This window comes from Ahaetulla prasina, chromosome 6 (assembly GCF_028640845.1).
Source record: "Ahaetulla prasina isolate Xishuangbanna chromosome 6, ASM2864084v1, whole genome shotgun sequence".
Taxonomy (NCBI): domain Eukaryota; kingdom Metazoa; phylum Chordata; class Lepidosauria; order Squamata; family Colubridae; genus Ahaetulla; species Ahaetulla prasina.
Genome location: NC_080544.1, coordinates 6,964,164 through 6,989,910, shown reverse-complemented (window position 1 = coordinate 6,989,910; position 25,747 = coordinate 6,964,164). Strand labels below are relative to the sequence as shown.

At 44.9% G+C, this 25,747-nt stretch overlaps 1 protein-coding gene across 3 annotated transcripts in view; it reads right to left on the bottom strand.

The window, feature by feature from the left end:
- ARID5B (AT-rich interaction domain 5B) overlaps positions 1-25,747 on the bottom strand; it is a 169,601-nt gene that overhangs the window by 46,739 nt on the left and 97,115 nt on the right. For all 3 annotated transcript variants that reach the window (XR_009155830.1, XM_058189220.1, XM_058189219.1), the window contains one exon: positions 4,283-4,398. Coding sequence is in view for 2 of the 3 variants with exons in the window: in XM_058189220.1 (XP_058045203.1) it covers positions 4,283-4,398 (116 nt within the window). In the remaining variant the exon portion in view is untranslated. The remainder of the gene's footprint in view (positions 1-4,282; positions 4,399-25,747) is intronic.

The window sequence follows — 25,747 nt, the reverse complement described above, 5'->3', positions numbered from 1 at the left end:
GTCTCTGGTAGCATCTGCCAAGTGGAGTTCTTGGTCCCTTTCCTGGAGAGAAGCAATATGGGGGGAGCCACTCCTTATCTTTACTGAACAGGCAGATATAACTGGGAGCTGATGGCCGAGCAGAATTTTGAAGGCAATCACCATGAATTACATCCACAAGCTAAGCAGCAATCAACGCAGCTCTCAAAGCAGAGGGGCTACACAGGAAACAGAGATATCACATTCTGTGGCTTCCAAGTGGTGGCAAGGACAGACTCATGAAGAAGACATGGCAGTCGCCCAAGTGAGAGATGACCAAGGGATGAGTGACTGTGTGTAAAACCTCCTGATCCAGGAAGGTTCATAACTGGCACGTTATACAAGGCCCTCCTAACTACAACTGTCACTTGTGACAGCATTGGGTTGAGGTCTAAAGCTGAGCATGTCACAGTACTGATGATGCCTGATCTATGTTGATGGGTGACCTCCCCATGGCTTCATGTAGACATTAAAATCAGAATGGGGGAGCATGCAGGCCTAGAACTCAACTCCTCCCTCAATGAACCAGAACTGACCCTTTAGAAGGAGAACCACCGCAAAATCAGCGCTTCCAGTCTCAGCTCGGGGAGACAGTCCAGAGGGATAGCACAGTGGGGGATGGTCAAGGTCAGCGATAAGACCAAGCAACCCTGGGGGGCTGCCCTCCCACCCCATCTCACCAAAGGCACCTACAAGTGGAATCTGGGTAGACTTGGTTGCTGTATCCTGGACAGATTGAAAAGAGCTCAGATATGCTCTTTCCTCTAGTTGTAGGCCCAATTTATGACTGTTTATTACTGATCTAGAATGGGATATATATGATTCCTTCAAAGCTGTTGCAAACAGAAGTCTTCATATGTTGGGCAGGCCAATGGATTGTGCAAATTATTTATTCATTTTGTTTGAACTGGCTCACTATCTTATTGACCTAAGACAGGGGTGTCAAACTCCGGCCCATGGGGTACTTAGATCTGGACCACGGGGCCGCCCGGGAAACATCACAGAACCGTCCATGGTGCCTCTGCCAGTGAAAACGAAGCTTTGTTTTTGCTGGCAGAGAGTTACAGGAGCCTGTCGCAGCTGAAAATGGAGCTCAGGAGGGCTGCAGGTTGCAGGAAGCCATCACAGCCGAAAACGGAGCTCGGAAGCCTGTTTTCACTGGCAGAGCACTTGGGCCACCACAGGCACCCTCGATATGAGTGACATCGAGCTGGCCATGCCCACCCTAGCTACAACCACCCTGCCCCCCCCAGGTCAAACACAACCCTGATGTGGCCCTCAATGAAATTGAGTTTGACACCCCTGCCCTAAGCCCTCTGGAATAAACTTCTGAGCAAAAGTTATTAATTGGTTTCTGAGAAAATGTCTGAAGCCACCTGAGATGGAGTGAGAGAACAACTCTTCAACTGATGATCGCATTTCCCAACAAGTATTTCTTGCCAGTCTTGCACAGAGCCTTTGCAGACAAGCTCAAAAGAGGAGAAAGGACGTGCAAAAGCAGACAGAAGACCACATTAAACAATTACAGTTCTGCAATTGTTTCCAATCATCTGTTGACCTGCTATTAATATGCAGAGGACATATAGCCCTATAGGCAGTGGTGGGATTCAGCCAGTTCGCACCACTTCGGGAGAACCGGTTGTTAACTTTCTCAGAAGTTTGGTGAACTGGTTGTTGGAAGAAATCATTAGGGCAGAGAACTGGTTGTTAAATTATTTGAATCCCACCACTGCCTATAGGGCAGTAGTTCTCAACCTTTATAGTGCTGCAACCCCTTTAATACAATTCTGCACGATGTGGCGACCCCAACTGTAAAATTATTTTCGTTTTGAATTTATCGCACCTGAAGCCGTATTGGCTAGCGATCTAAACGACTTGCGATTGCCTTGAGGATGGAGGCATTAAAGTGGAGACTCCTCCCCTATTAAGTTTATGGCGCCTGAAGCCCGATTAGGCTAGCGATTGGGAGTGATTGCAGCTGGCTTGAGAGGGAGACATCAGAGCAAAGATTTCTCTCTCTTTTAATTCATTGCGCCTGAAGCCGAATTCGGCTAGCGATTTAAAGAGCCTGCAGCTGGCTTGTGGAGTCAACCATTGGGGCGCGATTCTTCGACTCGCAAGTATACTTTCCATATTTCCGATGGTCTTAGGCGACCCCTGGCAAATCGTCATTCGACCCCCAACGGGGTCCCGACCCACAGGTTCAGAACCGCTGCTATAGGGCGAGTCACTGTTTACAGCCAATGCGTGATTAGTGAACTGGGGAAGGCAGAGTCAGACCACGATCTACGCAAAGTGGGCCACAAAGGAAGACCACCTTCTGACCAACTGGAGGAGGCCTCACACTTTTCATGGACTTCACACCTCAACCATCACATTTTCCACCAGTGTCTCTGAACTGTCAGGATACCTGTCAATCTTATTTACAGACTAATGGCTCTTATGTACCATATGTAACAGGCCACTGTGAATTCAAAATTAGTAAGTCTTTAATGTTAGAGTGAATATTATTGTTAGCAGTCATGAAATACGAAGCAGACAAAAATAATAATTTAAATGACCCAGAAAATGTAATACAGGTAGTCCTCAACTTACGACCACAATTGAACCCAAAATGTATGTTGCTAAGTGAGAAATGTGTTAAGTGGGTTTTTCCCCGTTTTATAACTTTTCTTGCCACATTTGTTAAGTGAATCACTACAGTTGATAAATTAATAACCTGGTTGTTAAGTGAATCTGGTTTCCCCATTGACTTTGCTTGTCAGAAGGTCGCAAAAGGGAATCGTGTGACCCCAGGACACGGCAACCGTCATAAGTGTGAGTCAGTTGTCAAGCATCCAAATATAAATCATAAGGAATGGGGATGCTGCAATGGTCACAAGTCTGAGAAATGGTCAAAAGTCACTTTTTTTCAGTGCTGTTGTAACTTCAAATGGTCACTAAGTGAACTGTTGTAAGTTGAGGACTACCTGTTCTGTCATCTGACTTTTTGGAGCCTCGATTCAGCTTTAAAAAAAAATATCAAATGAGAATTCTCTCAAAGGCCACCACCTGTAAGTACAGAGGTTGGCCCATCATTTGGCCCACAAAAGGACGGGTGGTGGTGGTGGTGTTTGGAACTACAAGAAGCAGTTTGACCAAGCTTCGTACTTCCTATTGCAAAGAACTCACCATTTCCCATTTTTCAATGGCCGGGAGATGAAAAAGCATAAACCTCTCATCTTCAGAAGGCCTTTGCTCCACATTAGAATAAACTAATTTATAGGATTAAAGATTCCTAAAGATTTAGACCAGGGGTCTCCAACCTTGGTCCCTTTAAGCTTTGCCGGCTGAGGAACTCTGGGAGTTGAAGTCCACAAGTCTTAAAGGGACCAAGGTTGGAGACCCCTGATTTAGATAATCCAGCATGTTGAAGAATTTAGGAGGAATCTTCAGCCGTGTTGCCATTTCTTGAAGCTCCAGCTGTGAACTTCTGAAAATGGCCAAGGTCCAGTGAATTAAGTTTACCCTACCAACCGAAACCTCTGGCTACCAATGGTTGTGCATAAACAACAGTTTTCCGAGAGGGAGTGGATCTGTCACAGAAGCAGTTTGCGTGGAAAACACCCAAACCCCTGAGCTGAGGATGCTGCAGCCTGCAGTGGGAATAGGGGGGGTGGGGACCTTCCATGGGTTTCACTGAACTAGGAGGCTGCCTCTCCAGCCACGTATTCCTTTGAGATGAGGTCACGGTCTCATTTTTAGTCTCCCCGACTGCTCTTGCAACTAGCCCAAGGAGTGAACCAGACTCATCCTTTGCTCACAATTACTCCCCCTGCCCCCCAATTCCAACCATCCTTCAAAGTAAACTGAGATCCTGGGCAGTTCCATGTAGTTTTTTTGCAATGGGTGGGGGGTGAGTCTGCCCATCATCTTCCTCTGGTCCATTTCTCCCCCTCCCAGTAACATCCATGATGGACTCTCCTGGAGACCTTGCCCCGTCTACTCACCAGTCGGACCTGCTTAGCTCTGAGTTCAGGTAAAGAGACTGGCTGCCAATGGCTGCAGCAGCCCCTTCAAAAGGAGGCTGTGAAAGTTACCAAAAGAAGAGGGGACCTGCTCCCCAGAACCTGCATTACAGGGTTGACTCTACAGGGGTGCCCTTTGGGGAACAGCCCCAGCTCCCTTTCCATACCCCTGTCTCCCGCCCTTAAACGCTGCCCTGAAAAAGAAGAGCAAAATTCATCTGGAAAGGAAATTTGGGGAAGGTGGCGAAGCTCCTTACCTTGGCCACAGTTTTGCCTTCACAACTATTCTGAGAATCTTTACTGCCACTGAACGAATCTCTTCTCTGTGAGTTGCAGGACTTTTTCTTCCGTGGTCTTCCTTTGAGGTTGGGAGCTGAAAACAAACAGGCAACAGTTCAAGCCCAATTCCTTACATGGGAGTAATAAAGTTAATGTGCTCCACGAGCTGCGAGAAGCGACAGATCTTCTCCACAAGAACTCTCCAAAGTTGTGCTGTTTCTAGGTCACATGTTCCTGTGGCCGTTCCCCACCCCGCCCCCTCCCTCCGGCCCATGACTTGGAGTGCCTTCACAGCATCACAGCCATCGAACGAAGCCTGTCTGCATTGCTGTTATTTTGGCACAATGGTGCTTGGATGGAGTTGTTAGCGAGAAATGACCTATATTACGTTTGCTCCTGGCTCATCTAGTGCTGTTTACATTTGAAAGAGCTAAAGAAAAACACAAAGTGCCTTTTGCAGAGCTAGGAGGAAGCAGCAGATAGCTGAGCATTACGTGGCCATTCCTTAACAGAATATCAGAGTTGGAAGGGACCTTGAAGGTCTTCTAGACCAATCCCCTGCACAAGAAGCAGGAGACCCTCTACCATTTCAGACAAGTGGTCATCCAGTCTCTTCTTACACCTTCTTACAAGGTGACGGAGCACCCACAACTTGGAGGACAGGGCATTGGAGGGGGTCCCGTATGCCGGCAGTGAAGCAGGGAGGGGACCGCAGTCATTGAGGGACTCTTCTATTCGCCACCGTTCAAATGAAACCATCCTTTGCCAAATTAGTGTTTAATGTAGGCCTTTATTTACAGAGCCCAGAAACTCCAGATTTACAGAAGATCAAACTATTTTGAGGTCATGTTTTGAAAACCTACGTATATGATGAGAAAAAAAACAATGGGAAAAGGAAGGAAGTTGGGAAAATCCTTAGGGACGATTCACACCCTGGTCAGCACTTCTTTACTCTCCTACCATCGGGCAGGAGATCTAGAAGCATAGCCAGTTGAATGAACAGGCTGAAAAATAGCTTCTATCCGTGGGCTGTCAGACTTCTGAATGCAACATAACACCATAATTACTTAGTATGATAGACTTGCAGGGCCAGGACGTGCAACATGTCTGCATTGGTATAATATAATATAATATAATGTTATGCACATATATGTATAAAGGATTGTGTGTCTATTAGTATGATCTATTGCAGGGGGTCTCCAAACTTGGCAACTTTTAAGAACTTTAAGTTCCTCGCAGGATTCTGGGAGTCGAAGTCCTCAAATCTTAAAGTTGCCAAGTTTGGAAAGCCCTGATCTATTGGGTTAGGATTTTTTCTTCTTCTTTCATTTATGAGTCATTGAGATGCATTTTGTGTCTGGGGGGACTGCACTAAGGGAGGCTCATCCAATCTCATTGTACACATGTTGTGCATTGACAATAAAGGTTTGGATTGGATTGAATTTTTTGCTATGGAAAATAAGCCCTACAAATTCAGCCTTGAAATTCCAACAATCTTCAGCTTGAGAAACAATCATTAATTGGTGACTGATAACTTGAGTCTCTCTTTCTTTGAGAGTAACCATTGTTTTCATTACTTCTAGGGATAATTATAACGATGTCAGAAATCTAAACACCACAAACCTCTTGAGTGGCTTTTAATTGTTTCTAATCTTACATTTGTCACACAAGAGGTTTTAGGACATTCTACATTTTAATTAGTTCTCTGAAGCAAAGCTGTGCTAATTTGATCCTGATGCTCTGAAATGAGTTTCCTGGGGGTGTGAAAAGACAGCCACCCCAGCTTCTTCCCTACCTGTTTCCTCCAAACACCCCCACAGAGCTCTTGCTTCAGAACTATCACGAGCCAGAAGTCCGAGGTGTCCTCCGAGCAGACGGGGCTGGCATGCAAGAGAGGCAGAGCACAAGCGAGCCAGCAAGGCAGGAGACGGAATAGTTACCATCCCAGACGGCAAACATCTGCCTGATTTATCTTTGACTGCTGGATGCTGCAGCATATGGCTGAGCACTGCACAACCCTCCCAGGAAGCTTCCTCTGTTGTCTGTCTGCCTCCTTTCCTTGGAGCTGCGCCTGGTGCTCCCCGTTGCCCTGCCGGCTGCTCCCTTACTCGCAGAAAGCCCAATGAGGACTGGGCAGCAGAGGGAGGGATGTGTGTCCCGGCTGCAGCTCACAGTCCCTCCTTTGCAAATGATTGCATTGTGATGGGTCTGCTGCGCTGACCTCCCCGCCGGACCACCCCGAGATCCCCCAAAGAGGAAAGGAGGAAGAAGAGGAGGACAGCCTTGGTATATTTCCCTCCAAAGAGAGGGCCTCAGCTCCAAGGGCACGCCCGATTCATTGCGCTAAAATGTCCGGCTGGCCCTGCAAAAAAGGGACAAATTCCTGCTGAGCAAAACCACCTGAAGATGCTCAGATTCTGGATTCCCTTCTGGCCCAGAAGCACAAGGACGTCCTTTTCGAGGGGGCCGAATGAAGCAGGGATGGTTCCCAGCAAGGAATTTTGGGGAAAGAATGGAGCCTGTCTGGTTTGGAGGGAAAACACACATCAGCCCCATTTTAGAATAGAATAGAATAGAATAGAATAGAATAGAACAGAATAGAATAGAATAGAACAGAACAGAACAGAATAGAATAGAATTTTTTATTGGCCAAGTGTGATTGGACACACAAGGAATTTGTCTTGGTGCATAAGCTCTCAGTGTACATAAAAGAAATAGAATAGAATAGAATAGAATAGAATAGAATAGAATAGAATAGAATAGAATAGAACAGAACAGAATAGAATTTTTTATTGGCCAAGTGTGATTGGACACACAAGGAATTTGTCTTGGTGCATAAGCTCTCAGTGTACATAAAAGAAATAGAATAGAATAGAATAGAATAGAATAGAATAGAATAGAATAGAATAGAATAGAATAGAACAGAACAGAACAGAATAGAATTTTTTATTGGCCAAGTGTGATTGGACACACAAGGAATTTGTCTTGGTGCATAAGCTCTCAGAGTACATAAAAGAAATAGAATAGAATAGAATAGAATAGAATAGAATAGAATAGAACAGAACAGAATAGAATAGAATTTTTTATTGGCCAAGTGTGATTGGACACACAAGGAATTTGTCTTGGTGCATAAGCTCTCAGTGTACATAAAAGAAATAGAATAGAATAGAATAGAATAGAATAGAACAGAATAGAATAGAATAGAATAGAATTTTATTGGCCAAGTGTGATTGGACACACAAGGAATTTGTCTTGGTGCATATGCTCTCAGTGTACATAAAAGAAATAGAATAGAATAGAATAGAATAGAATAGAATAGAATAGAATAGAATAGAATAGAATAGAATATTGGAATGAAGAATAGAATAGAATAGAATAGAATAGAATAGAACAGAATAGAATAGAATTTTTTATTGGCCAAGTGTGATTGGACACACAAGGAATTTGTCTTGGTGCATATGCTCTCAGTGTACATAAAAGAAATAGAATAGAATAGAATAGAATAGAATAGAATAGAATAGAATAGAATAGAATAGAATAGAATAGAATATTGGAATGAAGAATAGAATAGAATAGAATAGAATAGAATAGAATATTGGAATGAAGAATAGAATAGAATAGAATAGAATAGAATAGAATAGAATAGAATAGAATAGAATAGAATAGAATAGAATAGAATAGAATAGAATAGAATTTATTGGCCAAGTGTGATTGGACACACAAGGAATTTGTCTTGGTGCATATGCTCTCAGTGTACATAAAAGAAAAGATACCTTCATCAAGGTACAACACTTATACAACACTTAATGATAGTCATAGGGTACAAATTTAACACTTAATGATACAACACTTAACAATAGTCATAGGCTACAAAAAAGCAATCAGGAAACAATCAATATCAGTATAAATCGTAAGGATACAAGCAGCAAAGTTACAGTCATAAGTGGGAGGAGATGGGTGATGAGAACGATGAGAAGATTAATAGTAGTGCAGACTTAGTAAATGATTTGACAGTGTTGAGGGAATTATTTGTTTAGCAGAGTGATGGCCTTCGGGGGAAAAACTGTCCTTGTGTCTTGTTGTTCTGGTGTGCAGAACTTTTACTTCTCATCTTCAAATTTCAGCAAACAACCTCCAAATTAAGCAGCAAAAGAAGGCCACTTCCCTAAAGAGCAGACAAGTATACTGTGTATCACGGCAGTAACGTGCAATTTCTTTTTCAGGAATTTGGAGGGAAAGGACTTCTCTAGAAATTTCATACCCTGGGTATGACATAATGCGATTTTAAATTGCACTGTATCAGATGTATAATTAAAAGTGTCTCAATGAATCATCAAGGACTGTGGAATTTCACTGACTAGCAAGACAGGCTGACTTTAAAGCAGCATTCCCATTCCCTAAACGGCTGCATATATTTACTTATTGCTCCTAAGTGACTAACACTTCTCTTGGCTAGATAAATAAATCATTGATAAGAAATATTTATAGTTCCATCTATTTATAGTATTCATAGTGTACACAAAAATATTTGACAGTGGCCCACGTCTGGCTAAAGGTATTTGCAGTGGAAGCATTCAGGATGAATGCTTTGTATTTTCTTAAACTCTTTTCCCAACAATGAATGAATGAATGAATGAATGAAGAAATAAATAAATAAATGCCAGGTGAACATTGTGCTAGCATGCACCAATGTTGTTTTCTTTTCTTTTAATCACTTACATCAGTCCAGCCAAATTATCTCCAGAATATACCAAAAAAAGCAAACTGAAAAAAAACTTTTAAGAGCTAATAGTATCTGATCAGAGAAGGAAAAAGGGTTGCCAGATATGACACCTGCAGGGACCTCTGACGGACCCTACTTAACTTTGGGTTTGGGAGAGTGAATGCCTTGAGAGAGGAGCTGGATTATGAGGGATCCCAAAACCTGAAAGCCGATAGTCCTGTGTTTCAGCTTTCCATTTTTTATTTTGCAGTCACCCTCATCACCAATCATAATAATCACACCAAATCAATGCACTGCAGAAAGATGGCCTCCTCCCTGAAAGGGAGGGGTCAGGATCTATCACGGTGGTCTGATATGGGTTAGTAGGGTTTTGTTTTGTTTTTTAACTTCTAGGATGAGCAGGGAGGAACTACTGAAAGTCACCCAGCCGGCTTCTGTCTTAAGAGTGGATTGCAACCTGCTTCTCCCACTGCTAGTTTAAAACCTTCCCCTTCACTGCCCCGGCTCTCATGCACGTATCCTCCAGACTTGAAATCCTGGGATTAGAAAATTTAGAACTCCGCCGACTCTGACATGACCTGTGTTTAACACACAAAATCATCTTTTGCAATGTCCTTCCTGTTAAAGACTACTTCAGCTTCAATCTCAGTAACACAAGAGCAAACAATAGATTCAAACTTAATGTCAACCGCTTCAATCTTGATTGCAGAAAATATGACTTTTGTAACAGAGTTGTTAACGCTTGGAACACACTACCTGACTCTGTGGTCTCTTCTCAAACTCCCAAAATCTTTAACCAAAAACTGTCTACCATAGACCTCACCCCATTCCTAAGAGGACTAGAAGGGACGCGCATAAGTGCACAAAAGTGCCTACCGCTCCTGTTCTTTTTGTTTTCTTTCATTATATGTGTTTATATATAATGTTGTGACAAAATAAATAAATAAATAAATAAAAATAAATCCATGTCAACATAGTAAATAATTTTACTATTCTTCACCTTGTAAAGACCACAACCAATGTCCTATTCTCTCTCTTCTTTTACCAGTCAGACTGAAGCAACTACAGCAAGAAGGAAGTACATCTGTTTTTGCTGAGGTCACACCATTTCCATCACAGCCCTTAATGCTGCCCATAATTGCACATAAATGAACCGATGTGTCCCTAGACAATAGATGCATCCTGATGGGGCCATACAAGCTCCCTTGTTTCAGAGATGGTCTCTACTAATACCAGCAGTCATTCATTCTATCAGTATAGACAAATGCTGAGTCATCAGAATTGGATTCCAGGGCTCCTTGTAAAGTTTTTGTTGTTGTTTTTTTTGTCTGTAGGAGGATTTACTGTGAAATGTCCTGAATGTGTCTGTTTCTGATTTTTTTAAAAAGCATCCACCCATCACGATCCTCTTGTCATGCACACAAAGAAATGGCCATGAAAAAAAAACTGGTCAAAGCCTGCTCTCTGCTATGTAGCCAAACTCTCTTGTGAAATGGCAGAGCATCATACATATCTCCATTTAGCTCAGGGGGTCTCCAACCTTGGTCCCTTGAAGACTTGTGGACTTCAACTTCCAGAGTTCCTCAGCCAGCTTTGCTGGGAGTTGAAGTCCACAAGTCTTCAAGGGACCAAGGTTGGAGACCCCTGCTTTGCTGGCTGAGGGACTCTGGGAGTTGAAGTCCACAAGTCTTAAAGGGACCAAGGTTGGAGGCCCCTGAAATAGAGTCAAGGGTGTTTCTAAGGGCCTGAGTGAGGCAAGCCTGACAAAATGACAACAAATTAATTTATAATAATAATAATAAAGCCTAATTTAATTTTGATCAGAACCAACTTTATATTCCTTCATTTTACTGAAACAGTCTTTACATAAACTGTTTCAACTCCTACCCTCAAAACGACGCTATAGAGCACTGTACACCAGAACAACTAGACACAAGAACAGTTTTTTCCCGAAGGCCATCACTCTGCTAAACAAATAATTCCCTCAACACTGTCAAACTATTTACTAAATCTGCACTACTATTAATCTTCTCATCGTTCCCATCCCCAATCTCTTTCCACTTATGACTGTATGACTATAACTTGTTGCTGACAATCCTTATGATTTATATTGATATATTGACCATCATTTGTGTTGTAAATGTTCTACCTTGATGAAGGTATCTTTTCTTTTCTGTACACTGAGAGCCTATGCACCAAGACTAATTCCTTGTGTGTCCAATCACACTTGGCCAATAAAGAATTCTATTCTATTCTATTCTATTCTGTAATATATTCTCCATTCTATTCTATTCTATTTCTTTTCTGTACACTGAGAGCATATGCACCAAGACAAATTCCTTGTGTGTCCAATCACACTTGGCCAATAAAGAATTCTATTCTATTCTATTCTATTCTGTAATATATTCTCCATTCTATTCTATTCTATTTCTTTTATGTACACTGAGAGCATATGCACCAAGACAAATTCCTTGTGTGTCCAATCACACTTGGCCAATAAAATTCTATTCTATTCTATTCTATTCTATTCTATTCTTATGATTTATATTAATATTGATATTGTTTCCTGATTGCTTATTTGTAGCCTATGACTATCATTAAGTGTTGTACCTTGATGAAGGTATCTTTTCTTTTATGTACACTGAGAGCATCTGCACCAAGACAAATTCCTTGTGTGTCCAATCACACTTGGCCAATAAAAAATTCTATTCTATTCTATTACTTCTAAACAATTTTAACCTTTAGTCCAGAGGTCTCCAACCTTGGTCCCTTTAAGGCTTGTGGACTTCAACTCCCAGAGCAAAGCTGGCTGAGGGACTCTGGGAGTTGAAGTCCACAGGTCTTCAAGGGACCAAGGTTGGAGACCCCTGATTTAGTCCATTCAAATAACGTTGTAATGATTTCTTTTCATTTCTTTTTCTTTTGAAGTCCACAAGTCTTAAAGGGACCACGGTTGGAAAACACCCCCTCCCCTGCTCTAAAGCCGTAAAATGGCTCCTTGCATCCCAGCCATATTTCAGAAAGGGCGAGTTATGTAATATTCCTGAAGGAGGGGCGGCGGCGGAGAAAGAGGATCAATACTGATTTGTAGCAGCCGGAGAGATGAAGCCAACAGGCCATGATTTACAGGCTTTGCTGATTCTCCCCGTTATTTCTTCCCCTGATCGCATCGTTCGTGCTTGTTGCTGGCAGAGCCGCCGCCGCAGCACACGCGATTTTTGTCCCATTGCAGCGTCGCAATCGCCTCATTCTCAGTTGATCATTATCTAACCCAGAAGGAAGCCAAGGGGGGGAAAAAAATCCCTTATATGGGCAAAAGTAGCTTTCCTCTCCCCGCTTTTCGCTATTTTCTCCTCCGGTTGGACGATCGTTCCCTGTCAGCAAAGAACTGCGCGTCACGTGTGCATTAAAAAACGTACAGCAAGGCAAAGAAAAATCAATCTCGCCCGTGTTTGAAACACTTGAGAATGTTATTAAACCCAGCCAGATTTGTTCTTGGAAGCAAATCTCTCGGTCGCCCTCTAGCGACCCACTCAGGCTAAGCCAGGGAGAGGAACTGCACGGAATAGAATAGAATAGAATTTTTTATTGGCCAAGTGTGATTGGACACACAAGGAATTTGTCTTGGTGAACAAGCTCTCAGTGCACATAGAAGAAATAGAATAGAATAGAATAGAATAGAATAGAATAGAATAGAATAGAATAGAATAGAATAGAATAGAATAGAATAGAATAGAATTCTTTATTGGCCAAGTGTGATTGGACACACAAGGAATTTCTCTTGGTGCATATGCTCTCAGTATACATAAAAGAAATAGAATAGAATAGAATAGAATAGAATAGAATAGAATAGAATAGAGAATATATTACAGAATAGAATAGAATAGAATAGAATAGAATTTTTTATCAGCCAAGTGTGATTGGATACACAAGGAATTTGTCTTGGTGCATATGCTCTCAGTGTACAGAAAAGAAAAGATACCTTCATCAAGGTAGAACATTTACAACACAAATGATGGTGAATATATCAATATAAATCATAAGGATTGCCAGCAACAAAGTTACAGTCATACAGTCATAAGTGGAAAGAGATTGGTGATGAGATTGGTGATTGGTGATAAGTGGAAAGAGATTGGTGATGGAAAATGTTCCCATCCCATCCATTCTTAGAAACGGGTCGGAAAAGACCCTCTGGGCCAGGGGTCTCCAACCTTGGTCCCTTTAAGACTTGTGGACTTCAACTCCCTTTGCTGGCTGAGGGACTCTGGGAGTTGAAGTCCACAAGTCTTAAAGGGACCAAGGTTGGAGACCCCTGCTCTGGGCTTGAAGTCCTTCACAAGGGCAGCTAGCTTCCTTATCCCAAACAGATATTCCCATATATTCCCCCAATAAAGCTTTCCTCAGCCGGTCCATTCTGAAATCTGGGGAAACAGTTGCACATCTTCCACTGTCAGAGATAAAATATCTCCTTGTGCCCAGAAACCTAGCAACTCAACTCAAGTTTCCTTGACATGCTGGATTTGCGGGTTGGTTATTAGGGAAGGAGAACTCCGCACCTAGACTTAACACTAGAGGAGAAGCTCTACCATTCTCTCCTGCAGGTAGATTCTACAGTGACACTTAACATTCTGGAAAGCAAAAGTTCTGTTGAGGAGTCACCCTTGTCCACCCCATTTTCGTTATTGCTATCAGAATAAAAAGAACGATTATTTTTTTTAAAAAAAGTACCTGTTCCTGTAAAGAAGAAAGGAACCCAAAGATCCTCATAATCCCACCTCAATCGACAGGAGAAGGAGGAAGCATCAACAGGAGGCCTCGTCTGATGATCAGGGCGCTGGGGTAGGAAGAAACTGCCTCTTTCAGGCTCCCCAGGGACACAAAATATGATGGAGCACTTCGGGAGCTGAGTCACACTCCGGTCACGAGCCATCCATGTGCTCCACAGCAGGGGTATCCAACCTTGGTCCCTTTAAGACTTGTGGACTTCAACTCCCAGAGTTCCTCAGCCAGCAAAGCTGGCTGGGGAACTCTGGGAGTTGGAGTCCACAAGGCTTAAAGGGGTCAAGGTTGGAGACCCTTGCTCCACAGAGATCTGGTGCCCTGATCGGGTGGTGCAGCGGTTAGAATGTAATACTGCAGGCTACTTCTGCTGCCTGCCGGCTGCCTGCAATTTGACTCGGCCTTCCATCCTTCCGAGGTGGATAAAATGAGGACGCAGACTGTTGGGGGTCAAGAGGCTGACTCTGTAAAACCGCTTAGAGAGGGCTGTAAAAGCACTGTGAAGCTTAAGTCTAAGTGCTATTGCTAAGTGCTATCAGGTTGGTTCTGCTGGTCACCAGGATTAACCTCACCAGGTTCCTGCCAGGACCACTTCGAGGCAGGTCACCTTCCCCTCTATGGAAATGGGAAATTTTCAAGCAGAAAGAGCTGGTTGGATCTTTTCACAAGATACTGGATTCAAAGGAATCAGAGAGAAAGGACAGGCATGGTGAATCAGGTTCCACCGGAGGCCTCCTTGTTCCCCAGACCAGGGGTCTCCAACCTTGGTCCCTTTAAGACTTGTGGACTTCAACTCAAAGCTGGCTGAGGAACTCTGGGAGTTGAAGTCCACAAGTCTTAAAGCGATCAAGGTTGGAGACCCTTGCTCCACAGAGATCTGGTGCCCTGATCGGGTGGTGCAGCGGTTAGAATGTAATACTGCAGGCTACTTCTGCTGCCTGCCGGCTGCCTGCAATTTGACTCGGCCTTCCATCCTTCCGAGGTGGATAAAATGAGGACGCAGACTGTTGGGGGTCAAGAGGCTGACTCTGTAAAACCGCTTAGAGAGGGCTGTAAAAGCACTGTGAAGCTTAAGTCTAAGTGCTATTGCTAAGTGCTATCAGGTTGGTTCTGCTGGTCACCAGGATTAACCTCACCAGGTTCCTGCCAGGACCACTTCCGAGGCAGGTCACCTTCCCCTCTATGGAAATGGGAAATTTTCAAGCAGAAAGAGCTGGTTGGATCTTTTCACAAGATACTGGATTCAAAGGAATCAGAGAGAAAGGACAGGCATGGTGAATCAGGTTCCACCGGAGGCCTCCTTGTTCCCCAGACTAGGGGTCTCCAACCTTGGTCCCTTTAAGACTTGTGGACTTCAACTCAAAGCTGGCTGAGGAACTCTGGGAGTTGAAGTCCACAAGTCTTAAAGGGACCAAGGTTGGAGACCCCTGCCCCAGATCACAAAGTAGAAGTGACTCACCCAGGAAGGAAGCTAATTTTAAGGACCAATTTATGTGAGCAAAGGTGCCCCAGGGACATAGACGGTCCCTTAGCATCCCTTGTATCATTTTACCCTGGCTTCTTGTTATTTGTTTTTTTTTAAATATACAAAGGGTGCCTATTATTACTTTTACAGGCCACAGTTCAAACTTTTCAAGAGTAATTGCTGGATTTACTTCCTGCAGAAAGTCCATTCTTAACCCAAAGCAGCTATGGATGGCCGCAGACACAAGATTGGGTGGTTCAAGAGAGATCTTAAAATTCCCTAATATGGGCAAGAAATAACAGTTTTTGTTTCTGAAAAAGCAGCTAATTTGTCTCTGCAATGGAATAGCATGCACGAAGACCAAATTAACCCCAGGCAGCACACAGTTTTTCTACCTTCCCCCACTCCTCATGTACATTTTAAAAGGTATTTCAACAGCCTGAAAACATACATTTAATTATCAAATTAATTATCAAATTAATTCTTCAAAACAACTTTATTAAAGGGTGACTAGAAGATTTTATCTGACCCATCCCTGAAATGCAAATAACCTGACATTAAAGGAAGCAGTAAAGGCACATTTGAAAGATTTGGTAAGACATTTGGTAAGACAGTCTGTTATTAACAGAGCTGCTTGCAATTACTGCAGGTTCAAGCCCCACCAGGCCCAAGGTTGACTCAGCCTTCCATCCTTTATAAGGTAGGTAAAATGAGGACCCAGATTGTTGGGGGCAATAAGTTGACTTTGTATGTAATATACAAATGGATGAAGACTATTGCTTGACATAGTGTAAGCCGCCCTGAGTCTTCGGAGGAGGGCGGGATATAAATGCAAAAAAAAAGAAGAAGAAGAAGAAGAAGACGCACCCCAAAAGCACTTTCTATTCCCACCTCAGTAAAGTTGCCAATAGCAATAGCACTCAGATTCATATCCTGCTTCATGGTGCTTTACAGCCCTCTCTAAGTGGTTTACAGAATCAGCCTCTTGCCCCCAATAATCTGGGTCCTCATTTTACCCACCTCGGAAGGATGAGTCAAACCTTGACCCCGGTGAGATTCGAACTGACAAACTGCTGGCAGCCAGCAGTCAGCAGAAGAAGCCTGCAGTACTGCACTCTAACCACTGCGCCACCTCCAATCATTTCTTTTGGCTAGACTTGTTTTGAAGCTGGCCAGTCTTGGTTGCCCTTTGCGCTCCAAAAATGGCCTCTAAACACCAGAGGAAGGAGGAGGACGACATCACCCCCCCTTCTGTTTTAAAGTGCAGTTTTTGTGGCACAAATCACAAGTCGCTTCTTCCTGTGGTATCATCAGCACCCCTGAAATATGAGTTGCTTAAAAGGAACAAGAAGCTCTTAGCATGACATGCTTATCTGCTCTATTTCTCCCGCGCAGTTGCATCGTTTGTTTTCTCTGCCAAGTTTCCTTTTCTTCTTTGAACCAATTGCCCCAGGTAATTATTCTTCCTATATTTACAACCGTATTATTTCAATATCCATGTAAAAAGGTAAAGGTAAAAGTTCCCCTCGCACATATGTGCTAGTCATTCCTGACTCTAGGGGGCGCTGCTCATCTCCGTTTCAAAGCCGAAGAGCCAGCGCTGTCCAAAGACGTCTCCGTGGTCATGTGGCCAGCATGACTAAATGCCAAAGATGCACGGAATGCTGTTATCTTCCCACCAAAGGTGGTCCCTATTTTTTCTACTTGCATTTTTTACCTGCTTTCGAAACTGCTAGGTTGGCAGAAGCTGAGACAAGTAACAGGAGCTCACTCCGTTATGCGGCAGCACTAGGGATTTGAACCGCTGAGCTGCCGACCTTTCGATTGACAAGCTCAGTGTCTTAGCCACTGAGCCACTTAATATCCATGTACTTCCTTCTTAACGAAGAGAACGTAAAGGCGAACCTATTGAAGTAGGTTCGCAATGCCGGCAACTCTAATTAGAAAAGGGGGATCTCTTAGTTTAGGCCAGAGGTCTCCAACTTTGGCCACTTTGAGCCGGGTGGACTTCAACTCCCAGAATTCTTTAATTTAAGTCCTCCAGGTTTAAAGTTGTCACGGTTTAGACCAGGGGTCTCCAACCTTGGAATCTTTAAGACTTGTGGACTTCAACTCCCAGAGTTCCTCAGCTAGCTTTGCTGGCTGAGGGACTCTGGGAGTTGAAATCCACAAGTCTTAAAGTGACCAAGGTTGGAGACCCCTAGTTTAGGCGAACCCTATGCCGCAAACTGTTTACACCGATCAGGGAAATGAATGGCTGATATGATGTGGATTGTTTCTTATGAGCGCAATCTGCGAGTAAGCCAGAACTGGCTCAGACCCATCCCAGGGAGAGCAGCTCAGCGCCAGCTCTGGCATTAGGAAGGAGGAAGCCAATTGGCGGGAAGGCATATAAAAGGGTAGGATGGCAACAAGAAGGCCACACTTCTTGAGTTCCAACCCTATACACAGGGGTGGGCTGCTGAGGGTTCGTAGGGGTTCGGGAGAACCTCTAGCTAAGATTCTGTGCAGTTCAGAGAATCTCCAAATCCCACTCCTGGCTGGCCCTGCCCTCCCCTCCCAAGAGTCCCCATACTGCCCGTTTTGGGTGCAGGTAAGTGCAAAGGGCAGGTGGAGGCTCGGAGAAAGTGAAAAACGGGCCTACCAGAAGTTCAGAAAGGCCTCCAAAGGGCCTCCAGAGCCTGGGGAGGCCGTTTTTGCCCTCCCGGAGGCTCGAAAAAAGCCTCCAGACCCCAGGGAGGGCAAAAATGCCCGCCCATTGTGGTGCAGGAGGGCCTTGACCATCGAGCAACCCAGCAGAGAGAACCTCTTGCTCAAATTTTTGAAGTCCACCCCGCCTATAAATACACTTCATCTGACTGCAAATATCTAAAGATATGTATGAAGCCTGCAGATCGCCTCCTGGTCCCTTCTTGACCTGTCTCATTTCTACCTTAGGAAAAATTTCTCACTTGTCCTCCGTTCCAAATTTGTTTTAAGAATGTGATTTCCTATGGCTTGTCTGTGGGTGCTGCATTGTTATTAGGCACCTAGTCAGTGGTGGGATTCAGCCAGTTCGCACCACTTTGGGAGAACCAGTTGTTAACTGTCTGTGCAGTTTGGCAAACTGGTTGTTGGAAGAAATCATTAGGGCAGAGAACCGGTTGTTAAATTACTTGAATCCCACCAGTGCACCTAGTCTTCTTGAGTAGATTGTGCGCAAGTCCAAAAAATGGTAGGTAAATACCTTTTCAGCCCCTACATCCTTCTGAAGGTCTCAGTATTTCCTGAGTAAGTGAGCAAAACCTAAGAAATCATCTGAATACTGAGCTGACATCTACAGGACATGCTTGCTTATAAGGCCATCATTTCCATCCCTGGCCTTTAAAATAGGAAGTTAAAAATTCAGGGAGCGATTCAGCCCCCACCTCCCCGCCAATCAATACAGTGCTTTTATAAAAGGGATTGACCTGCAACTTTAAAGGTACTGCCATATAACATTTTAGAACTTTTATAAATAATGCTTTTATCCTAATTGCAAAATAATACTCTGCAATGAAAACAGGCGTAGAGTGCTTTTATAGGTAATGATTCAAAATGTCATTTTTTAAAAAGCGTAAAAATAAACTGCCCGCATCCTTGCATTTCTCCCTCCCTCCCTGAGAAGCATTCAGAGTTCAGGAGTAGATTTCATTTTTCTGAGCTCTTTGGGGGCCTCCCTGCCAAACGCGCTTTGTTTATAAAACCTGAGTTAAATATGTTCCTGTGTTGTAGCTGGGCTGCAACTGCACTAACAATGGAAACAACAACGGAACTGACAAAACAGCAGACAATTCTCCATCCTAGGACCAGTTCTCAGTGCCATGCGCTGGAAACCTTCTGCTGCGACTCATTTTCTGTTTAATTTGGCTGCAATCCCAGCTTGTCCCGTGCTTTGCCACACTAATTTTATAATAATAAACTGTTTCACAATCTTTATGCGGTCATGCAAATAAAGGGGTTGCAGAAGGCATTTTCGTTTGATTATTTTCTCAGGAAAAGGCATTGTATGGAAATTAAAAGTGTAACTTAATGAATCTGTGTAAAAATAAAATAAAATAAACATCCTAGGGTATGTGAGAATCTTTTCTTAAAGAGAACATTTTTCTTAAAATAGCCTATTCATGATCATTAATCATACCTGCCAGAGTCTCGCCTTCTCACCCTCAGTGATTCCTGCTGTTGACTTCATTATATATGGCCCCAAAATTCATTTTTAAAATAGCTTTTTTTCTCATATTTGGGGGCTTGGTTCTGGAAATCTTCCCAAGGAGGGGCAGCTGACTTCTCTGCTGGTGAAAGACACTTGCTCGTAGAAAGACTTCTTGTAGGCTGCTATTTTTTTAAAAAAGAATGCTTCTTTTGTTTTTTTAATATTTTAATTTCTTTGTATTACTGCTCCACTAAGGTTTCCTGCAACTACTCCTGGAATGTAATCTTTAGCACTGGAATTGGATTGAAAGTGGGCTGCATGTTTGCAACAGTTAAATAATTGATTTTGTTGCAAACCTTTGTGAACTCACAAAAGGGAGAAGAGGATTACATTTCACAAACATGATTTTGATTCTAGTCAATTGCACTGTCCAACCAGAAGGCAGGATAATCCTAGAGAGACATGACAAAGCCAGTGGGGCAGCAGAGATTTATAATAAATTGCTTTTCAAATTTCTCAAACATTTAATGTGTTAAGTGATATTTAGTGGAAGGAATGCTCATTATTTCAATTGTATTTGACCCAAATGTGGGTTATGCCTCTCTGACATCCTACTACCTTCAGAAATCCTTAATCGCAATGAGCATGCTCAGACCGCCAGTGGACATTATCCGAGACACAGGATGGTGGGTCCAGAGTCGGGAGCTGCCTCTTCTCCCACTTCATCCCTTGAGGATGGAATGACAAAGGGATGGCAAGACATTAGTGCCCCAGGGTGACTTTCGGACTCAAAGTCCCAACGTCTGACTCCAGGAAATTGACTAAGTTGAAGCCCAAAGCCGGAAGCTCTCCGGTGCTTTCTCCAATTAAATCTGTGGAGCAGCCGCGATGACCAACCATGGTTTAGGGGAGGGGTCTCCAACCTTGGTCCCTTTAAGACTTGTGGACTTCAACTCCCAGAGTCCCTCAGCCAGCAAAGCAGGGGTCTCCAACCTTGGTCCCTTTAAGACTTGTGGACTTCAACTCCCAGAGTCCGTCAGCCAGCAAAGCAGGGTCTCAACCTGGTCCCTTTAAGACTTGTGGACTTCAACTCCCAGAGTCTCAGCCAGCAGCAGGGGCCTCCAACCTGGTCCCTTTAAGACTTGTGGACTTCAACTCCCAGAGTCCGTCAGCCAGCAAAGCAGGTCTCAACCTTGGTCCCTTTAAGACTTGTGGACTTCAACTCCAGAGTCCCTCAGCCAGCAAAGCAGGTCTCAACCTTGGTCCCTTTAAGACTTGTGGACTTCAACTCCAGAGTCCGTCAGCAAGCAAAGCAGGGGCCTCCAACCTTGGTCCCTTTAAGACTTGTGGACTTCAACTCCCAGAGTCTCAGCCAGCAAAGCAGGGTCTCAACCTTGGTCCCAAGACTTGTGGACTTCAACTCCCAGAGTCCGTCAGCCAGCAAAGCAGGGGCCTCAACCTGGTCCCTTTAAGACTTGTGGACTTCAACTCCCAGAGTCCCTCAGCCAGCAAAGCAGGGGCCTCCAACCTTGGTCCCTTTAAGACTTGTGGACTTCAACTCCCAGAGTCCCTCAGCCAGCAAGCAGGGGCCTCCAACCTTGGTCCCTTTAAGACTTGTGGACTTCAACTCCCAGAGTCCCTCAGCCAGCAAAGCTGGCTGAGGAACTCTGGGAGTTGAAGTCCACAAGTCTTAAAGGGACCAAGGTTGGAGGCCCCTGCCCTAAACCATGGTTGGTCATCGCGGCTGCTCCGCAGATTTAATTGGAGAAAGCACCGGAGAGCTTCCGGCTTTGGGCTTCAACTTAGTCAATTTCCTGGAGTCAGACGTTGGGACTTTTGAGTCTGAAAGTCACCCTGGGGCACTAATGTCTTGCCATCCCTTTGTCATTCCATCCTCAAGGGATGAAGTGGGAGAAGAGGCAGCTCCCGACTCTGGACCCACCATCCTGTGTCTCGGATAATGTCCACTGGCGGTCTGAGCATGCTCATTGCGATTAAGGATTTCTGAAGGTAGTGGGATGTCAGAGAGGCATAACCCACATTTGGGTCAAATACAATTGAAATAATGAGCATTCCTTCCACTAAATATCACTTAACACATTAAATGTTTGAGAAATTTGAAAAGCAATTTATTATAAATCTCTGCTGCCCCACTGGCTTTGTCATGTCTCTCTAGGATTATCCTGCCTTCCGGTTGGACAGTGCAATTGACTAGAATCAAAATCATGTTTGTGAAATGTAATCCTCTTCTCCCTTTTGTGAGTTCACAAAGGTTTGCAACAAAATCAATTATTTAACTGTTGCAAACATGCAGCCCACTTTCAATCCAATTCCAGTGCTAAAGATTACATTCCAGGAGTAGTTGCAGGAAACCTTAGTGGAGCAGTAATACAAAGAAATTAAAATATTAAAAAAACAGGCCCCTGCTTTGCTGGCTGACGGACTCTGGGAGTTGAAGTCCACAAGTCTTAAAGGGACCAAGGTTGGAGGCCCCTGCTTTGCTGGCTGACGGACTCTGGGAGTTGAAGTCCACAAGTCTTAAAGGGACCAAGGTTGGAGGCCCCTGCTTTGCTGGCTGAGGGACTCTGGGAGTTGAAGTCCACAAGTCTTAAAGGGACCAAGGTTGGAGGCCCCTGCTTTGCTGGCTGACGGACTCTGGGAGTTGAAGTCCACAAGTCTTAAAGGGACCAAGGTTGGAGACCCCTGCTTTGCTGGCTGAGGGACTCTGGGAGTTGAAGTCCACAAGTCTTAAAGGGACCAAGGTTGGAGACCCCTGCTTTGCTGGCTGACGGACTCTGGGAGTTGAAGTCCACAAGTCTTAAAGGGACCAAGGTTGGAGGCCCCTGCTTTTCTGGCTGAGGGACTCTGGGAGTTGAAGTCCACAAGTCTTAAAGGGACCAAGGTTGGAGGCCCCTGCTTTGCTGGCTGAGGGACTCTGGGAGTTGAAGTCCACAAGTCTTAAAGGGACCAAGGTTGGAGGCCCCTGCTTTGCTGGCTGACGGACTCTGGGAGTTGAAGTCCACAAGTCTTAAAGGGACCAAGGTTGGAGACCCCTGCTTTGCTGGCTGAGGGACTCTGGGAGTTGAAGTCCACAAGTCTTAAAGGGACCAAGGTTGGAGGCCCCTGCTTTGCTGGCTGACGGACTCTGGGAGTTGAAGTCCACAAGTCTTAAAGGGACCAAGGTTGGAGGCCCCTGCTTTGCTGGCTGAGGGACTCTGGGAGTTGAAGTCCACAAGTCTTAAAGGGACCAAGGTTGGAGCCCCTGCTTTGCTGGCTGAGGACTCTGGGAGTTGAAGTCCACAAGTCTTAAAGGGACCAAGGTTGAGACCCCTGCTTTGCTGGCTGAGGACTCTGGGAGTTGAAGTCCACAAGTCTTAAAGGGACCAGGTTGGAGGCCCCTGCTTTGCTGGCTGAGGGACTCTGGGGTTGAAGTCCACAAGTCTTAAAGGGACCAGGTTGGAGGCCCCTGCTTTGCTGGCTGATGGACTCTGGGAGTTGAAGTCCACAAGTCTTAAAGGGACCAAGGTTGGAGGCCCCTGCTTTGCTGGCTGACGGACTCTGGGAGTTGAAGTCCACAAGTCTTAAAGGGACCAAGGTTGGAGGCCCCTGCTTTGCTGGCTGACGGACTCTGGGAGTTGAAGTCCACAAGTCTTAAAGGGACCAAGGTTGGAGGCCCTGCTTTGCTGGCTGAGGACTCTGGGAGTTGAAGTCCACAAGTCTTAAAGGGACCAAGGTTGAGGCCCAGCTTTGCTGGCTGACGGACTCTGGGAGTTGAAGTCCACAAGTCTTAAAGGGACCAAGGTTGGAGACCCCTGCTTTGCTGGCTGAGGGACTCTGGGAGTTGAAGTCCACAAGTCTTAAAGGGACCAAGGTTGGAGACCCCTGCTTTGCTGGCTGACGGACTCTGGGAGTTGGAGTCCACAAGTCTTAAAGGGGCCAAGGTTGGAGACCCCTGCTTTGCTGGCTGAGGGACTCTGGGAGTTGGAGTCCACAAGTCTTAAAGGGACCAAGGTTGAGGCCCCTGCTTTGCTTGCTGACGGACTCTGGGAGTTGAAGTCCACAAGTCTTAAAGGGACCAAGGTTGGAGGCCCCTGCTTTGCTGGCTGAGGGACTCTGGGAGTTGAAGTCCACAAGTCTTAAAGGGACCAAGGTTGGAGGCCCCTGCTTTGCTGGCTGGGGGACTCTGGGAGTTGAAGTCCACAAGTCTTAAAGGGACCAAGGTTGGAGACCCCTGCTTTGCTGGCTGAGGGACTCTGGGAGTTGAAGTCCACAAGTCTTAAAGGGACCAAGGTTGGAGACCCCTGCTTTGCTGGCTGACGGACTCTGGGAGTTGAAGTCCACAAGTCTTAAAGGGACCAAGGTTGGAGACCCCTGCTTTGCTGGCTGAGGGACTCTGGGAGTTGAAGTCCACAAGTCTTAAAGGGACCAAGGTTGGAGGCCCCTGCTTTGCTGGCTGAGGGACTCTGGGAGTTGAAGTCCACAAGTCTTAAAGGGACCAAGGTTGGAGACGCCTGGTTTAGGGGTGTCAAACCGGAAGCCCAGAGGCCGGATGCATCACCTACTGGCCACGCCCACCCCATCGCCATGTAGCAGAAAAATGTCACAATATGCTATGTGACGGTAACGTGACGCAACAAGTTTAACACTTTACACCCATGTTCCCCACCACTACTGAGAGTGGAAGTCACACACCTTAAAGTTGCTGAGTTGGGAAATCGTGGCCTGCAGTGGCAAGTCTGAAAACGTAGTTTCAGCAGCAGCTGCTCCTTGGAGGGTTTGCACTAAACCTGAAATGTAACAGCTGGACGAGACCATCTGAATGACATTGAGGGGTTCGGTCCATCCACAGAGGCAGGTAGAGAAGTGAGGCTTATCTTGGTCCTGCAGGGGCCAGTCTTATGCGTAATGGGTGGATGGATGGTCAGGGAGGGAGGGAGATAGAGGAAGAGATGTCTGGATCACCATAAAATATTTCCTTCCTTCCTTCCTTCCTTCCTTCCTTCCTTCCTTCCTTCCTTCCTTCCCTCTCTCCCTCTCTCCCTCCCTAAAAGTTATTTGGGGCCTCATACAATTCTTCATTCCTTCCTCCCTCCCCTCTCATTCCCCTCTCCTTCCATCCATCTCATTTCCAGCTCGCTCCCTCCTTCCTTCCTTCCTTCCTTCCTTCCTTCCTTCCTTCCTTCCTTCCTTCCTTCCTTCCTTCCTTCCTTCCCTCCCTCCCTCCCTCCCTCCCTTCTGTAAAAAATGAATATTAGACAAGTGATTTTCACAGACAGCAAAAAAAATAAAACTATAATATATTTTAAAGCAATGGCTAATTTGTACTCTTTTGCTAGCTTAATCTTGGTCGGTAACCATCAGTGGACTTAGCAACGGCTGAGGTAAAACTTGTGCTGTATATTCACAGGGGTGGTAACACTTCCCCCTTCTCTTCTCGGGAGAGGTAATAATTTACTGTATGTGATGGCAGGTGCTGCATCACATGGCCTTCCCAATAAAATCTGAAAAGCATGAATTCTCAGGGCTGGGCTGGACTGGGGGCCGGGCCCTAATAGGCAGCACTGGTTCTCCTTGCAAGTGAGTGGGGGTGGTCTTGATCCCAAAGGTCCTGGTGCGGCCCTTCCTTTCTCCTGCATCTGATGAAGCTCCCTCGGCTCACCTGCCGATACAGCTGACATCTGCGGCTCAGTCATCTCAGCCGCTTTGGCTCTGCAAGCCAGCAACTTGATGGTTGCTAGGCAACTATTGTTGAATACATGCATAAGACATTAATTGTCTAAGCACTTTTTGAAAAAAGCAGAGAGAGAGAGAGAGAAATTCTTAAAAGCGGAGGCTACTGACATATCTAAAATTGGGCATGTTCTTTATCGCCATCTCTTCAAGTTGGTGTGCTGTGTGTTTGTGTCAAGGGGTGAAATGAGTCACAAATTAATCAGACATCAATCCCAAAATTTGTCAGTAGCCTCATCTCTTGCAATGACTCATTCAAAGAATTGTATGTCTTCTTAATCTTCTGCTCTTCATTATCCTGCATGTCATTTTGCTTGACATGCAGTTGCCTTATATTAGTCTCTGTATCATGAGGCTACACAAGTGACATTCGTGACTTAGTATTTCAATCCATTTAGAAGATCTATCTCCCTGTAATGGAATCAGCAAGAATTCTCGTTTATGTCACTTTGCAGGGATAGGGTAGCCCACAGCTGATACCAAACCAGTGGTGGGATTCAGCCGGTTTGCACCTGTTCGGGAGAACCGGTTGTTAACTTTCTGAGCAGTTGGGAGAACCGGTTGGAGGAAGAAAT